The sequence below is a fragment of the Hylobates moloch genome, unplaced genomic scaffold (genome assembly GCF_009828535.3).
Source record: "Hylobates moloch isolate HMO894 unplaced genomic scaffold, HMol_V3 SCAFFOLD_12, whole genome shotgun sequence".
NCBI lineage: Eukaryota > Metazoa > Chordata > Mammalia > Primates > Hylobatidae > Hylobates > Hylobates moloch.
Genome location: NW_026652287.1, coordinates 87772215 through 87790427, shown reverse-complemented (window position 1 = coordinate 87790427; position 18213 = coordinate 87772215). Strand labels below are relative to the sequence as shown.

Genomic DNA, 18213 nt, shown 5'->3' with positions numbered 1-18213 from the left:
CCATAAAATCCAGTATTTTCCAGGTTCTAGGTTTCATAAAACGTATCTCTGTTCTCTAGAACAAATCCATTACCTTGAACTCATTCGTAGTGGGAAAAAGCTGAGTCTAATTTGTATAACTTTTTCGACAGATGCTGATCAACTAAAGGAAAAAGTAAAAGATCTAGAGACACAGCTCAAAATGTCAGATCTAGAAAAGCAGCATTTGAAGGTAATATTTAATTATATTTTAGTATCGTTTTGTGAAAACAGCTGTTGAAAACTATTTTCATTACCATCTTTAAGTACGTATCCTAAAAAATTCAGTAATAACATCTTATATTTGACCTTTATATTGCAAAGTTAATTATGTTCATTTGACTATTCCTAACATATTTATTAAATAAAAGCTAACAAAAAATTCAGACTCAACATAGGATTAAGTAGTAAATTTGTTTTTTAATTGTAACAAATATATGCCATTAGCATGTTCTTAAGTTTTGGGTCACATTGGCAACAGTGTCTTTAGTTTTTTTTGAAATTCTTTTCAGGAATCCTAAGGTTATAGTTCCCTTAAAAAAATATTTGCTATGTTTTACCTCTTTTAAGACTGTAAACAGGACAAAAAGGCATGGATATGAGAATTAGCTAGTGATTACTGGCTATTCTAAATAGTCACTAAGGCTTGAATTGTCTCTTCACCAGATGCCTAATTGTCAGAAGTCCCAAAGGTTTCCCTGATCATATTAATAACTTTATAAAAAGTTGATCATTATTCATTAAATATTAGATATTCGTAAGGAAAATATAAATGAAGTCTAAACCAAAACTCTTAACCAGACTAACTTCAATGTTATGAATCACAAAATCTTTTTGATTGATTACTCTATTGAGAGGATCTTACATGCTTTTCGAGAAAGATTAAGTCCCACTGTAAGAGATGATAAATTTTAGTCAAAGACTAGAACACAACTTATGGAATAGATAACTGGACTTGACAGTTAACAACTTAGTTATTTACACTGTACAATGGAACAAAGAAAAATCTTAATTCTTCTGCCTTTATTGCTGTATTCGACCATTCAGGAATACTTTGGCTTTCATATTTACAATTAAATCTCTTAGTTCAAACCTAAAATATGTATATTTCCTATATGCAACTTTTAAAGATAATGTTTCTATTAGGAGGAAATAAAAAAGCTGAAAAAAGAACTGGAAAATTTTGATCCTTCATTTTTTGAAGAAATTGAAGATCTTAAGTATAATTACAAGGAAGAAGTGAAGAAGAATATTCTCTTGGAAGAGAAGGTAAAAAAACTTTCAGAACAATTAGGAGTTGAATTAACTAGCCCTGTTGCTGCTTCTGAAGAGTTTGAAGATGAAGAAGAAAGTCCTGTTAACTTCCCCATTTACTAAAGGTCACCTATAAACTTTGTTTCATTTAACTATTTATTAACTTTATAAGTTAAAATATACTTGGAAATAAGCAGTTCTCTGAACTGTAGTATTTCCTTCTCACTACCTACCTTGTACCTTTATACTTAGATTGGAATTCTTAATAAAAAAAATTATATGAAATTTTCAACTTATTATAAAAGTAAAGTATATACTTGAAGACTTGTTATGGCCATCAAATAGGCAATGAGCTCTGGTGAATTTCTCTACATTCATAATGTTTTAAGTTTTTTAAAGAATATGAGGGCAAATTCAGCAATTTTAATATTTAAAATTGGAGTTTATGTATACTTATTTATACATGTTAAGATTCTCAAATCCTATGATATATATACAGATGTAGACATACACACATATAGGTTATGAGGTTGAGCCGTATGTTTTGTTAAATATCTAGCAAAATTGAGCTTAAACTATTTAATTTTGAAAATTAGTGACATTAAATTGTTGTCTTTAAATTACCACTTAGTTATAGTGGAGAGAATCCAGCCTTTGTAGAAGCTTAGGAGCTTACTATTACTTATGTTTTTATGGCTAGAGATTAAAATTAATTTGCTGGTTTTTAATAAAATTTTGAATAGGTACTTGAAACTGGAAAATTCGTTTCTTCACAAATGGTAGAAAACATATTGATGTTTCATAATGAACAGGAACCTTAAGATATTTTTAAATATGGTAGAATATTCAAGATTAGAATATAATGATAAACTAATTTATTTGCATTTTATACATCAAATATGATATCTTTGAGTCTGGCAAATTTCTGATTATCTATTTTTAAAAAATGATTAAACAAACACTTAATATCAAAGGCAGAGTCACATTTGTTCAGGTTCATGTTGATAATAACTGGTCTTGAATTCATGTAAGTATCTGGAATTGGCCAGCATAAGCCAAGATGATGGCGATGGACCTGGAAAGAGAAAAAAGGTATTAGCTTTAGCATACAGATACTATCTTCATTCACTTAAAAATATTTATTTTGAGTGCCTACTGTCTGCCAGGTACTGTGTAAGACTCCACTTTATCTTACTGTTTCTTTTTCGTAGCTGTTCTTCTCCTGACATATTACATATTTGTTTATTGTCTATCTTCCCCATTAGAATGTGAGCTTCATGAAGGCAGACACCTTGTTTTGTTGACTGTATGTCCAGCATCTGGAAACATGCCAGGAACATTAACGGGCTCCATAAAATGTTATGAATCATAGAGCCCGTTGCTGAGTATAGACTAGCTACCTGAAAAATGTGGGCAAGGAGGCATTCTAATTGAAAGGAATGTTATATGATAGAATTGAGTTTTTTGCTCTAATTGCAATCATGTCAATATGGTTACAGCAACCACAATGTGAGTATGTTTGCGGGGGCAGAGGTGGAGAGCAGTTCTGGGAAATTAAGCAGGGGCCAGATCATGAATATTTAATATAACTGAACAGATTTATGCAGGAAAGTAATATGCTCATTCGTTTGTGAAGAATGGAGAAGATAGGGCTAAAACTGAAAGATACTATTTTTGGAGGGTGATATGATACTTAAACCATGAATCTTGGCTTAAATTAAAATTAACGGTTGGGAAGAAGTACATAGATTAGAACTGTTAGGAATTGATAACTGGATGTATGAAGTAATGAAAAGGGGTTAAAATTAATATCCAAGTTTTTACTTCAGTGAATTATGTGGAGTCAGAGAGTTACAACTAGGCCCAGTTTTGAATATTATGAATTTCAAGTACCTGTGAGAAATCAAATAGACAAGTCCAGGAGACAGAAAGGGAACAAAGTATAAGATAATTCATTCTGTATATATCAGCTGTTACCTTGGCACTCTTTTTACTCACAGAGTCTACACTCAAGTCTGGGAGATGCTAAGTTAAGTTAGTACAAGATGTCTCAGACAGCACTACTGTGCAACATGAATTTCCACGCAGGGGATATATAGTATCACTTTAATTCTGAAGCACACCTGTTACGATCAATGCCCCACACAATACACACTGAGAAGCACTGTTTTACCTCTTAAAAAATGGTGGTACATGGGATGAGAAAATTAAATTTCTTTACTGCAAATAAGAATTGCTGCCATTTGTAGAGAGAATTTTAGTATCACTTCTACTATGTTGTAGGAATATAAGATGACATACCCCACCGGAGCTATTTTTGCCATTACCTTTATTAAACAGCCATCACTGCAATGCCATACTATTCCTTCAATTTTACCCTCTTTGCAACCTTCAAACCAGGACAAGAGATCATTGTGCTTCAATGAAGGTAGATTTCTTATTTGAAATGCTCCATGTGGTATAAGAAGATGTAATGGATGTTTCTTGCTCCCTAACCCTAAGTGGGAAAATTTGCCATTAGCCATATTCATTTAAAGGAACTTTCAGAAAGAACTAGAAAACGTACCTCTTCAAATAAAGTCTTTTGAAACACTTAGGAATAAAGGTAGAAAGGCTGGTTGGTTTCCTTAAAAAGAATATAACCCAGTGCACTGGCACCTTATTCCAGTAACTCTAAATTCCACCTTGGTGTACTCTTCACTACGGTTCAGCAAACTATGTCCTGCAGGCCAAAAGTCTAGACAGATACCTTTTTTTGTAAATAGTTTTCCATGAACACAGCCGCACCCACTCATGTAAGTACTGTCTGTAGCTCCTTTCAGAAGAGTGGCCCACAAAACTTAAAATACCTACTCTGCATTTTGCAGAAAAAGTCTACCAACCTTTGGTACCAGTGTGGCACTGGCCACATTCAACTATTCTTCAACATTTGCCAAACAGCTGCACTGTATCTCTGATAACTTGTCTAATTACCATCTTAGCTTCTTTACACCTGGCATTCTACTTTTGATCTCTATATAGGATTTTCCTATTATAGCTTTAGCATCCTTAGGTCTGTCTTCCCATCCCTTTGTCAGCAAGGTGTAACCCATAGTGCTCTCAGTACTTGCACTCAATTCATCATGATATATATTTTGATACTTAACATGGTATTCATTGCCAATTCTTTACTTACTTTATACCGTTGGCTATTTAAATTGATGCTATAATAACAATGAAAAGTGCATTTTCATCAATCGACTCAACTCACCTGAATTTTTAAAAGCAAGGGAGTTACAACTGAGTCATTACTTTTCATACATAGTTGTGTAATATTATTACAGGAAAGAATGAGGATAAAAATCAACCTTTTGGATTAATAAAATGGTTTCATTTCTCCGCGAATGTAAAGTTAACAGAAATGGATATAATCCTAGGAAACTAACTCAAATTTGTTAGTCATTTCTTTAGTGTGTGTATGTTTTTTAAGTTGACCTAGAAAGTTCTCTTTATAAATGTCAGTTACAATAACTGAACAAGAAAAAGTCTTCACTCACCATATGGGTTTCCATTGATATTTGTTCCTATGAGCTCCAGTGTTTGTTCTAAGAGATCTGAAAGTGGCACTGCACTAATTTCCAAAAGTCCAGAATCATCAGGATGATGTTTTAGTACCAGGGCAATTTCAAATTCATAATTAACTACAGAGGAATGCCAGCAATACTGTTTGTTGTTTTTCTCTACTGGTACCCAACCTATCATATAAAGAAGAAAATTGTTATTAGATTGCTTTTCTTTGGATTGACACTATAGGTAATTTCTATTTTTGTGGTAAATTTCCCATGTTTTCTGGGTGTCTATCACAAAGAGATATTACTTTAAAATTCAGTGGGAAAGTTAACAGTTTATTACTTTTTAAAAAATCATAAGGGTTCATTTTTTATTCTGTAGAATTAACCTGTTATTCACTACACAGCACCTAGCATTCTCTTCCTAGAAAATTCACCCTTATTCAGTAAGAACTGAGCATTATTCTAAGACACAGCACTCAAAATTTTTTATATAAAATAAGTTTTCTCTCTACCTTCTCTCAAGCTTCAGGGACAATGGACATAATGCAGTAAGTGTTCCAACTTTATTAAAATGTTCCAGTATATACCAAACAATTTACTGATGCCACGTTTATTGCTATTACCCTTCTCATTCTTATTGCCAGAATTGGCTCCCTTCATTACACTAGATTACTGTAATAACTTCTTTGCTGGTCACCTAGCCTCCAGTGAACTCCAACCCACTTTTATCATAGTTCTATTTCTAAAACTTAAATTTGCTTTTGCTGTACCACTGATTAAAAATCATTATCTTTAGGATAAACTTCAAACTCCTTTAGATAGAATAAAAGGGCCTTTCCGATCTGAGCCCTGGCCTCAACTTTTACAGCCGCTTCATGATGTCATATACCCTGAACATTCTAGCTGCAATAAAGTGTTATATAAAATATCCAAAATACCCCGTGCCCTCTCCTCTTCCTGGGAGTTTGCCTAAGCTGATCTTCCCTCTTCCTTGTCAGCTGACTTCCTGGTCCTTAAGCTTCAGTACAGATGTCTGCTCCTCTTGGGAGCCTCCACTAACCACAAGCTGAATGAGGAATTCCTCCTCTTTTCTCCAGTGGTACCTGATGTATTCATTCCTGTTAGTTCTTAAATCATACTATTATTGGTTGATTTCTCCCAATGTCTAATTAAAGATCATTGAGGACAAGGGTTCTGACCTTCATTTTTGTATTACCAGAAACTAAGAGGACTTTGCACATAATGGGCACTCAAGACATGCCAGTTGAGAACCTATAACCTTAATCTGGGATATCTTCCTATTCAGCATACCTTTGCAAAATTTTCCCATCCCTAATCTAAAGGTATAGCCACTTCTTAAATCTCATTTCAGACTAGATCATCTCATCTATCTTGACAAGAACTTGGAAGCTATTCCCTCTTTTGTTTTTTTTTTTTTTTGAGACAAGGTCACAGTCCAACACTCAAGCTAGAGTGCAGTAGCACGATCATGGTTCACTGCAGTCTCAACTTCCAGGGCTTAGGTGTTTCCCACATTAGTCTCCCAAGTAGCTGAGACTACAGGCGCACAATGCCATGCCCAACTAACTTTTTGTAATTTTTGTAGAGACAGGGTTTTGCCATGTTGCCCAGGTTGGTCTTAAAACTCCTAGGCTCAAGCAATCCACCCACCTCAGCCTCCCAAAGTGCTGGGATTACAGGTGTGATCACTGCACCTGGCATCAAGGCTATTCTCTTTTGACGCTTTATTGTCACAGACTACAGCTAGTAAAAAATGGCCATCTTAGAAAAGATTATAAACCTAAGAGGACATTCTTGATATGAAACATCTTTGATATAAAATGTAGGACTTTACATAAATTTGATTCAGAAATTCTGTGCTATATATATTAATGAAGAACCAGATTAAAATGCTGTAATTTCTGATTGAATGGATATTTTGATCATTTTACTAGTAAACACAAAACTGCACTAGAAGAGATATCATGATACCAGGAATGTGTCCATTTTCATCAGGCACTGGGTTCCCATTTATTTGTTCTATTTCCTTTGCTGGTATCCAGCACTCTGGAGCTAGTTTGAAGTCCTCCTCAACGTTCCAAAAAAATTCTAAAAGATATTAAAAAGATAATATTGTATGTGGTGATACTTAAAAAATGTAAAATACTAAACAGGCGCAAAATGGGAACAGCTACTAAAACCTCATAATATCAGGTGTGACACAATTATTCTCCGTTCATTATCACCACAACGTGACTGTACTTAAGATTAGGGTACTAACAATTTAAATATTCAATTTCATATACGCCATTTGTATACAGTATTTAACAGTCGAACTAAAGTAACCATATTCCATTATTAGATTTATGAATTTTTAATATACTATGAATACAAATATAAACATAAATACATGAATGCATAGATATACAATGAGTGTATCTGCTACAGATATTTAAAAGCATTTTAATAATTAAAAATATTAATTTCCTGAGATTTGTACTTGATTTATAAAATTACATATTTCTCTCTTACACAAAATGTGTCACTCATTTCAATATGCAGTAATTTGTATGTTTTAACAGACTCATAAAGAAAAGTGACAAATATGAAAATATTTTACAATATTTTTCAATAATATCCTTTTATATATAAAAGTATTCAATTATAGTTTTCCTAAATTGCTTAAATTATACAGAACGATAATGTACAGAAATACCATAGCAATAAATATGCCACAAATTTCAGCTATTTAAACATGAAAAGTTAAAAAAAAAACTAACCTTTTGGGTTTTCTTTTGAATGTAAAAAGTTTTTAAATCTTTTTTCAGCTTGTTTGTTGGGTTTTCTATCTAGTCGAGCCCAAAGGTATGGCTGATCTAAAAAAGTAATAACAAAAGGAAAAGTATGACGCAAACAAAACTCATCTTGAAAGACATTTCAGAATACAGTTTGTCAATAAACAGGAGGCTAATTTCTCAAGACAAAGGAAAATATGCAGTCTAAGAATATATACCTCCTAGCAGTACCTGATGCTATTAGAAGACTTATTTCTCTGGTTAAAGAATGAAGGGGATGAGACAAAAAGTAAATATATGATCTTTTTTATAAGGACACTGCATAGTCATATTGTATGAGTAAGCAGCATTTATGGGCAACTGAAGCTACCTCTACAAAATGGAAACATAACCAGATAACTGTATTCACCCCACCCCTCCCCCACAAACATAACACTGTGCTGTAAGGGTTAATTCTGACACATCTGGAATCAGGCTGAGCTGTTTTGCATGGCACTGACCCCTGATCAAGGCATGAAAATACTAATAATGTTGATTTGTACTCATGGATCTGAGGAGTTGCAGGGCACTGTGCTAGTATTCTTTATTGGTAGGAGTGAGACTGATAGCTTGGTCTGAGAACCCTGGAGGGCTCTGCTGTTGAAGCTGGTTACTTAGCATCAAGATGCCTACCTACGTGACCAGTAAAAATATAAAAATCCCCAGCTGTGAGTCCATTTTGCATTCCCTGGTTCCAAGCTGTTTGCCTGCACACATAAGTGGTTCCTGATCTAAGAAAATGTGTCCTGCCAAGGCCCTAAAGCAGGGAACAATAGTAGCTTTTACTTGGCCTCTCCATACTCCTTACTGTGAGACAGTCCTTGGCTGTAATACACATCTTTACTTTTAATGCCTTAGTAGTAATAATTTAGTAGTAATAAATGTGGATTTGTAAGCATTGTCACTCTGGGTTCTGTGACTTGACTTTAGCAGTTAAATTCTAACCCAGTTTGCCATCCTCATGCATAATGATACACACTATAGTTTCTTAATAGACATCAGAGTCTGAAAAATCTTTTACAGTTTTCTCAAATATACAAATCCAAGGTTTATAAAGAAACTGCTGTACAGTGGTCCAAATATTCTGTACTACTTATTAGCTATCCAGATAAATAATATGAAGAACCAGATTAAAACGGTATTATCATTTCTGGTTCAATGGACCTTTTGTTTCTTTTTTACCAGTAAACATAAAAAATGCAATTCGTTTACATCCATTAGAATGGCTACTATCAAAAAACAAAAACAAAAATCCAAACAGAAAAAAGCAGAAAATAAGTGCTGGTGAGGAAATTGAAAGACTGGAACCTTTGTGCACCGTTGGTGGAAATGTAAATGGCTGCAGCCACTATGCAAAACAGTACGGTGGCTCCTCAAAAAATTGGAATTTCCATATCATCCAGTAATTCCACTTCTGTGGAAGCACAGCCTCAGATACCTGTTCATGCCTGTTTACAGTGGCATTATTCGCAATAGTCAAAAGATGAAAGCAACCCAACTGTCCACCAATGGTTGACTGGATAAACAAGATGTGCTAGATACATGCAATGGAATATTACTCAGCTTTAAAAATAAAATTCTGATACATGCAACCAACATGAATGAACCTTAAGGACATTATGCTAAGTGAAATAAGCCAGTCACAAAAAATAAACACTTTATGATTCTACTTATATGAAATACCTAGAGTAGTCAAATTCATAGAGACAGTAGAATGCTGGTTACAAGGGGCTGGTGGTGGGAGAACAAGGAGTTGTTGTTTCACGAGTAGCATTTCAGTTTTATAAGATGAAAACAATTCTTGAGATGGAAGGTGATGATAGTAGCGCAACAATGTAAACATACTTAATGCCACTGAACTGCATACTTAAAAATGGTTAAGATGGCAAATATTATGTATGCTTTAGCCCAGTTATTTTACTGCATTTCAGAATAAATTTCCTGATACAAGGAATGTGTCCAGATGTCCATTTAATGCCCCAGGAATGTGTCCACAGCTAGTTTTTTCTGGAAGTGAGAGGTAATCTCACCATCCAAAAATAATCGCAAAAAAAAATCTCTTTTCCATACATTTCTTCTTAAAATGACTGATAATTTCTATTTGCATTTCTACCTTTTAAACTACATTATAGTGAAATTAATTAGAGACACTGCCAAGAAGAATAAAGCCCCTGGAATCAGTGCAGGAAGAACAAGCTTAAGGGTCACACAAACATAGGTCCCATTGCCAGTTCAGCCATTCAGTCACTATTGGGTCTTGGACAAATTAAGTTTACTAAACCTCATTTTTATTGTCTGTGAAATGGAGAGGCTACTTGTACAAATTGGAGATAATATATATCAAGCACCATACTGCCTGGGACCTTAAGGGTATTAAGTAAATATTTTAGTTACCTTCCTTTTTTCCCCTAAGAAGAAAATACAATAATATAATAAGTAAACTGTAACAATTGTGACCTTTTTGTTTTACTACTATACTTAGGTTTCCAAGGGTTTATGAAGAGCAAATGCCTCATTTCAGATAGACTGTAAAGTGATTAAGAAAAATAAGTAATATTTGTAGTAAATATTAGTTTTATTTTACCTTTATAGGTAGTAACATAACAACATGTTCCATCCACTTTTTCTGTTGGAATTGCACTGTATATATCTGCATCTAATGCCTTGTGACTTATAGTTTCAGTTGCCAAAACTTTAAATGGCTTAAAAAAAGAGAGAGAGAAAACCGGTTTAAGATAGATAGCCTCAATGTCTTTGCACACATGCTCAACCTGAAATCTTCTTAATTTCATTAGTTTTAAGGGATGATCTCCGGTTCATCTTTCAGAATGATTTAAAAATATTTATTCTGTGAAGTTCCGAATTGTTCCCTCCCTTCTGTGCTATCACAGCAACATCTGATTTTTCTACACAATTCTGTAATTATTTACGTTTCTTTATCCACCTCTGTTCTTTGCAACGCTGCATCCCTAGCACAGGCATTCAGTATATTTAATCATATACCTGCAATTATTTACTAAATGCCTAAGATTAAGCATTGTCTTCAGCACTGGAAATACAGAGGTGAACAAAAAAGTACCTGCCTTGGGTGAAACTTGCATTTTAATGAGGGAGACAAAAGAAGCACAACGCATAATATAATGTTAGCTATGACAAGCAAGTGCTAAAAACAAATGGGTAAAGGAAAGAGGGAGGAGGTGCTATTTTGGATATGGTGGAAAGGGAAACTTTGAGGAGGCAACCTTTAACCAAATTTGAAGCAAAGGAATACCATGTAAATATCTGAGGAAAAAAACAAAAGGTAAGGTTTCTTGATGTGTCTGAAGAATGCAAGGCAGACACTGAGTCTGGATCTGTGTGAAGGTAAAACTAGATTGTATGTTTAATTAACTTAAACTTCGTAAGTGCTTCTGGTAGTTTAATACAAGTATCTTTCAATCATAATTTTCAGTTTTCCCAAGAGTCAATCTGCTCTTCAGTACATGAGACTTTCCCCTTTTTTTATAAGCACAAACATTTTTGTGATTTACAAAACTTGTTTTTTAATTAAGACTTGGTTCATAAGGAGTCTTAGCAAGGATGTGGTAATGTACTCCTGTCTCAGGTCACATTCTCAGGGAGCAGGCAAAAGAGATGGAAGATAGTTCATACTTTGTTTTTGCCTTTTTTAACCTTTTTTTTCCTTGCAAAGCTAATTGATACTCATTATAGAAAATCTGTAAATGAAATATACAAAGGCATAAATCAATCACCCACGTCATCACCCTTCAAATGTATCACAAAGAACCTTTTGGCATACTTCTTGTCTCTTTTTCAGTGCATCTTTCTCAATATAATTGACATCAGTTTCTATTTGCTACCAAGAAGTTTCTTTAAGAGCCAAAATCAAATGATTTCTGGATTTACTTTTTTCATGTTTTTCCTCCTCAACTGCATGATAAACAACTGCTATTATAAGCACAGGCTGAAAAACTATGATTTTCATCCTTTTCATGAAGCAATTATCATTAGTATACCTTCATTGTCACAGAGCTTGCATCTCTGTCTAAACAACAGATCACAGACTTTAAAAGCATCTTAATTTTCAGAACAATTTTATCCTTGATTCAGTTTTATATCCTAAAAATCTTCAGATGTATCATCATAAAGTTCAACAAATACTCTTAGGAAAATATATTATCTGCTTGAAAGGAAAGTTCACCCCCTGATGGTTTCCTACCATTAATAGTGATTTATATTAGACATGACAGTACTACAAACTTAAATTTCTGAGCTGTATCAGCTATGGTTTATTTACTTAAAAAACGTTCAAGATGGCAAAAGAAAAGTTGCCTCTATAAAACAAATCTCTTGACTCTTGGGTTAGGCTTCACTTTGACAACAGTTTTCTTCACAGTTACCTGACATCCCCATGTAGTCTGATGAATTGTTTACTTTGAAAGTTGTATTCAGGAGTCTATGTTGATCTAAAAATCTTTGTGGTAACTCATTCAACAAAGTTTGAGCATCTAGTTTGTGAACGGCCTTGTCCTAGACTATGCAAGCAGAATATAAAAAAGGAGTAAAACCTGCTGGCATCACCTCTTAGGCGAGACCTCGTATTAGCACTCCTATAAATACAGCCCCGCTGATAGCACAAGCTGGCCCACTATGCCATCTTAGAGATGTTATACCACATACTTCAGAACCATTTTAGTTCTATGTCTTTGCACCATGAGTACTCAAGATTTGAGGCTGATTTTGTTTTTTTCATGTTTTTCCCCTAACAATTTTCATTGTTAAAACTACTAAGAATCACTTGCCTTTTGTTTTTCCTTTGAGTTTGTTTGCTTTGAGAGTACTCACTTTTTGTACCTTTCAGCTTTATCAGTAGTGAGCTGTTTACATATTTAATTTATGGTTTTTCTACTGTCAGGAAGAAGAAGGGCACCAAGGATGAGGAAAAGACAGTTTCTTGGGTTCCTACTAACTTTTTATCTATAATTCATTTTCATTTCTGAAAAAGACTTATGCCACTTCTATAGTCTGTATCTGAAGTAGCATCATCTTACAAAATGAAACAACACTGTACAATATAAACATACTGCTATGTGTGAGCTTAAGACTAATGCACTATTGCAAACAGGTAAACTAAGAAATTAGCCCCTTCTAGTACCGATTCAATACTTTTAAAGTATAATCATCTAGTAGGGATTCAGTACTTTAAAAATACAACTGGTTTTCATCAACTTATGATGCTGGTTTCAAAGGATATCAATTTAACCCAGGGTGGTAGAGCCACAGGGTCTGGTCCAATAGCAGTGTGTGTGTATCTAAATTTATCAAAGATCCTATGGTGGGGGGGAAGACTACTCTGCCCCATGGAGCTCCTGATGAGTATAAACATTCCTTCCATAAAAATCAATCATCTGCTCTTTGCTATCGACATATCCAAAGGACAACACGGGACACCGAGGGGTACACAAAGTTCTCCTTCTCCACCTGTCATAAAAGGCTTTAGACTATTAATGGAAAAACAAGGTACGTGTATTAAAATAGGGAATATCAATTGAGTGGCCCTCTACAATTTCTGGGTAGCGGAAATCACTGAGATGGCTAAGTTGATTTAAGATTTTATGGAGAAGAACTGACTTGAAAAATTAAAAACACTCTAGAGGTAATCCAGAGTGAACAGTCTGAGCAAAAATATGAGACAGGATTGTGGTTGATATGTTCACAAGATGAAATAGATGGTTAAAACAGAGAATCCACTTTAAGGACGATGGAAGGTAGATTGAGCCTCATTACTGGGAGGCCCTGAATTATAATTAAGAATGTGGATGCTATGCTATATAAACGATATTGTAAGCTGTTCTTAACTGCAGAGAAGTTAAGAGAAGGGGCTGCTTATTTTCCCTGGTGGAGAATACTTTTACAAACTACTCCCCTCCAACATACGAAGTTGAAAATCACAGTAGAGTGAAATACTAAAACAGATGATAATGTTTCATATGGATTACATTTGTTACAGCTAAAAAAAAAAAAGCCAATTACTGCTACAAATTGAGTAATAACTGTGGTATTTTGACGAGGAAAGAACATGGTGATGATCAGTCTGAGTGGCAAGTAAGACCAATTAGGTGGTGCAATGAGCAGGACATGAAATATTAACTGTAACAGCTGTGACAGCAATAGAAAGCATGAAAAGATCAGATGCTATAAGGTAAAAAGCATCAAAGTGAATGGAAAACTGGCATGAAATGATTCCAGGGTTCATTCTTTAATTCAACAAATATTTATCCAGTGCCTACCACGTGCCAGGTCCTAGAAGCTAGGAGTAAAGATAACAGGGCAATCTTTGCCTTAAACAAGTTTTAGTCTAGAAGACGAGAAAGCCAGTGCCAATGATGAAACTCAAGTGAGATGGATTTCCAATGGACATGTTGGTTTTGTTTGAAATCAGCAAAGTTGGGAAGCACCCAACTAATCACTGGGGATTCTACTGATCAAAGACTACAACGTTTTATAGTACAATATGAAAAAATTACCCAAATATAGGTTACTCACTAGCATTTACCGAGGGCACACTATGGAAAACACGTTGCTGCAATAGAAAACCTTGAGAACACCAAAGTCAGAATAAATTAAGTAATTACTGGTAATATGAGGTGTGAACTTCAGTGACCTAATTTAGGCTACTGTCAACACCGCCACTGGTTCGGACAGAACAGGTAAAGCAATTCTTCTAATATCCACCCTTTCTTACTGCACTCTTGAAAAGTAGTAAAGCTCGGACTGTGGCAATTACCTGATTAGGGGGTTTCCCCAAAAGGTGCTGACCTGAAAAGAAAGGGACATGCTGTGGATGTGGGTTATCCATTTCCCTGCGAGGACAAGTTTGAATCTCCTGATAAGGAGAGTTCTTTCGCAAATTCCCTCCCTCACAACTAAGAAAAGTACAAGAACCTGGAGCTCAGGGCGTACGAACTCCCACCCCAGACCTCCCCGGCGAAACCTACAGAGGCTCCTGGCCTGCAGGGCAGTTCTAACGCGCCCAGCCGCCCTCGCCGGGTTCGCACTGAGCCAGCGCCGCGGGGAGGAGCCCACGCGGGCCGCCAAGCCTGCCCGGCGCTCCTCCGTACCTGATGCTCCCTTTTGGAGGAAGGTTCCTCTTTCACCTCCGTCACAAACACACACGGCATTTTCCGCTGCACGGAGCCCAAGCGCTTCATGATGAGCACAACAAGCAGTGCGAATGGAGGGCGCGCTTTCGAGCGGCGCCCGGTCCAGTCGTGGAGAAGCCCTGCAGCAGTCACCCTCGGAGCTCAGGCCACTCACACTCCGCGCCCAGCCACCGCGGCTGCGCCCCAACTACCAAGTCCAGCGAGGGGCGGGATCACCCGTCCAGAAGCGGCTTCCTGGCCGCGGCGCCTTCTGGGAGTTGTAGTGCAGAAGCTGAGGCACCTGGTGCGTTCCCACGTGCGTCCTCCGCCCCCCACCTCTGTTTTAATAACCGTGGGGGAAAAAAAAAAAAAAAGAAATGCGTTTCCCGAACGTGTGTACTTAGCAATACCTAGTAACCAATGATTTTGTTGGAAATTAAATAAGATCAAGTTATAAGCAATGAACATTTCAGATGTCGATTTAACACAGTTCCAATGGAAACTACTTGCCTGTTATCTTTAGTTTGTGGGGGAAGCACTGTAGAAGTTTAGAAATAACTAGAGACATCCCCAGTTCCCAAGCAGAATGAAAACTGCCTTTCCGGTAAGACTATCAGAAAACCCTATAATAAAACACCTGGGATCAAAAAAAAGTTATCGTTTGAACTACGCCTTATTGTGCAGCATAACATGGTCGAAACCGTTCTGATGTTCTTTTCGGAGTGAGTGCGAAATTTCAGCCTTAGACTAATCCAAAAGTACAGGAATACCTACAACCAGATTTCATTCTCAAGTTTTTCATAGCAATCTTGTTTAATTAAAGGTGAGCTCCAACAGCCCAAATGGCTTGAGTAATGGTAGTCAATCAACTGCGAGCTAAAAACAGCTTTAACTTACTGCTCAAAAGAATATTTTGAGGGTAAGTGATAAGATGGACAATGACTAAATAAAATAAATACTAAATATTCAGGAATAGTAACCTTTCCATCTCACTGCATGTAGTAGTTCCTAGCCTGAAGTTGTAGGGAAATTTTGACTTTACTGCCATCCTTTATGGGCTTGGACTAGGCCCAGGTCTCATTTCTTTGTCTTATCTGCTTGTACACAACTGTCCAATATGTTACTGACTTAGCCCTTGGAAAAATTAAACAACTATATCTCACTTAGAGGTATCTAACTAGTAAGGGGGTTCTCAAAGAATAAAACATCTCCTTTAAAAAGTTCACAGTTATATTGAATACTGACAGTGAAAAAAATAAAATTTAAAAAATGTTCACGGTTTTTTTATTGCTGGATTCAGAGGGGAGGGAGGAAGAAAGAGATTTGCCATTTCAAAGTGTTTACTTTCTTTTCTACTATCTTTTTCTCACAGGAAAACACAAAAAGTTCTCCCACATCACACCCCGCCCACATTTATCAAAAAAAAAAACACCTGATGCCGGCTGTGTGCTGTTGGGACCAGAAACTTTTTAGCATTTTATACTCGAGTGCCAGTGACTTCTTTGCTCCTTCAGAGGCATTCTAAAAAGCGGCTTGTTTCACGAATCTCAAAGAGACAACAACTTTCACAACTATCAACTGTCACCTCCCAAACTGCCACAGAACCTTTTAAGTCCAACATTCTGTCATTTGTGGGAAATACTCATCTTCTAAAACACACTCTACTTATTCTTTGAATAGTAGTTGCAAAGCTAGTCATGTCTCAGGAAGCACTTTCTATTTCCAAAACTTTGGTTTCATCAGTACCTGGAGCAAAGCTTCTGGCAGAAACACAAATCCTCATCAGGAGAGAGGCACAGGATCAATTCACGGTTAGAAACTGGACTCCTGCTCTGATGGGTAGCAGCCAATTGGGCAATAACTTTGCCCAATTCTCATAATTCTGAAAGGTCACCAAGGAGTTGCTACCAGCCACTGTACTTAAAGTGGTGTCACAGGATTACAAAATAGAAGAAAGTTTTTCTTCTCTAATATGTTAGTGCTCTAGTAAGCACCAAAGATGAAAGACACGCAATGTGAGCCTGCTTTGGCCAACACAAAATACTTACAGAATTTTCAGGCCTACTCTCAGCCCTGGAGACAAATTTCCCATCATTCTTCATTACAGTAATCATCCTCATAGGGCAGTAATAGCTTTTTTTTTTTTTAGACGGAGTCTTGCTCTATCACCCAAGCTGGAGTGAAGTGGCACAACCTTGGCTCACTGCAACCTCCACCTCTTGGGTTCAAGCGATTCTCCTGCCTCAGCCTGCTGAGTAGCTGGGATTACAGGCATGTGCCACCACGCCCGGCTAGGTTTTGTATTTTTTTTTTAGTAGAGACAGGGTTTCATCATGTTGGTCAGGCTGGTCTTGAACCCCTGACCTCATGATCTGCCCACCTCTGCCTCCCAAAGTGCTAGGATTACAGGTGTGAGCCACCACGCCTGGCTGTAATAGCTTTTTTTTTTTTTTAAGACCAGAATGAAATTCACAACAATAAAGAATAGAACTGAAGAGAATAAGGAAAAGAAAAAAGGGGGTGAGGGAGAAGGAAAAGAAAAGAGAGTTTAAAAAGATAGAGAAGGTAAGATTCCAGGCATTCTAAAGACTACCAAAATGTACAGATCTATTTTATGTGCTCTGCAATGACAAAAAAAAAAAAAAAAATCCCATATGAGTTTGACCTGTTTTTGCTGTGTCTACTGGAATGTAGTTGTTTGCACCTAACTTCAAGAAGTAAACACTTTTTTTCAGACTTTCTCCTTTGTAAAACAGGAATTCTCACAATGGCTTTAATCATTATGTTACATGTAACATGCAATAATAGTGTTTGGTAAGAATATTTGAAAACAGTCCAATGAAGCTACAAGTTCGCAGGTGTAGACAGTGTTTATCTGGAGGCAAAACCCACTTAAAATATTTCTTAGGGATGTTTCTCCCAGTAGCTTAAGTACTTACTTCATGGGTGCTTTGTTCTAGAGTTAGAAGGTAGGGCAAAACAAAATGTAGTTATATTTTTCTATGTATCTTTGCCAATATTTTCAAGGGTTTAGCCAAATCTTTATTCTCTACTTCATTTACCTCTCACACTACCTCGTTTTTTTTAATTATGTTCAATTTACATTTAAAAACTTTTTTCTAAATTTTAGTTTATTTTACATATCAGATTTTTATCCCAAAGCATTGTCTTCAAAAAGTTCATAGCAGCTTATGTTTTTTACATAACCGAAGTGAGAATTCATATTTGTCTTAGTCTTTTACATTTCTAATTAAACATACATGACAATTTAAAAATATATTTTTATCTAGAGTAATCTGTGATTTTCATGTCACCTTTTATGTTATTTATTGATATGATTTGGCTGTGTCCCCACCCAAATCTCAACTTGAATCATATCCCTCAGAATTCCTATGTGTTGTGGGAAGGACCCAG

The 18213-nt window shown here is 36.0% G+C and overlaps 3 protein-coding genes across 5 annotated transcripts in view; 2 read left to right on the top strand and 1 right to left on the bottom strand.

Annotated features, from left to right (window-relative positions):
* Positions 1-1395, top strand: part of CEP290 (centrosomal protein 290) — a 94553-nt gene extending 93158 nt beyond the window's left edge. For both annotated transcript variants that reach the window (XM_032170866.2, XM_058424944.1), the window contains 2 exons: positions 132-211; positions 1165-1395. In XM_032170866.2, the coding sequence (XP_032026757.1) occupies positions 132-211; positions 1165-1395 (311 nt within the window). The remainder of the gene's footprint in view (positions 1-131; positions 212-1164) is intronic.
* RLIG1 (RNA 5'-phosphate and 3'-OH ligase 1) lies at positions 419-14897 on the bottom strand. 2 transcript variants are annotated; one of them, XM_032170868.3, is made up of 7 exons: positions 14779-14897; positions 10242-10359; positions 7604-7699; positions 6816-6932; positions 4809-5006; positions 3600-3769; positions 419-2347 (listed from the first exon to the last, which is right to left on the bottom strand). In XM_032170868.3, exons 1-7 carry the CDS (start codon positions 14866-14868, stop codon positions 2159-2161), a joined length of 978 nt encoding a protein of 325 aa, XP_032026759.1. In that variant the 5' UTR covers positions 14869-14897; the 3' UTR covers positions 419-2158. The 2 variants fall into 2 exon arrangements, with proteins under 2 accessions (XP_032026759.1, XP_058280936.1); XM_058424953.1 differs by lacking the exon at positions 14779-14897 and adding an exon at positions 14445-14632 and having other exon boundaries at positions 2058-2347.
* Positions 14867-18213, top strand: part of CUNH12orf50 (chromosome unknown C12orf50 homolog) — a 56107-nt gene continuing 52760 nt past the window's right edge. Inside the window, exon 1 of the mRNA XM_058424950.1 lies at positions 14867-15103. Within this exon, the coding sequence (XP_058280933.1) occupies positions 14867-15103 (237 nt within the window). The remainder of the gene's footprint in view (positions 15104-18213) is intronic.

What these genes read in the sequence shown, in the direction of transcription:
- RLIG1 (XM_032170868.3), bottom strand. Translation starts at nt 14,868, where the DNA reads ATGAAGCGCTTGGGCTCCGTGCAGCGGAAAATGCCGTGTGTGTTTGTG. An exon ending in TATCAATGGAAACCCATATG is followed by an intron (nt 3,770 to 4,808) that starts GTGAGTGAAGAC and finishes TTTCCCACTTAG; the next exon opens with GGTTAGGGAGCAAGAAACAT. An exon ending in GTGATGGCTGTTTAATAAAG is followed by an intron (nt 2,348 to 3,599) that starts GTAATGGCAAAA and finishes TTCTCTTTCCAG; the next exon opens with GTCCATCGCCATCATCTTGG.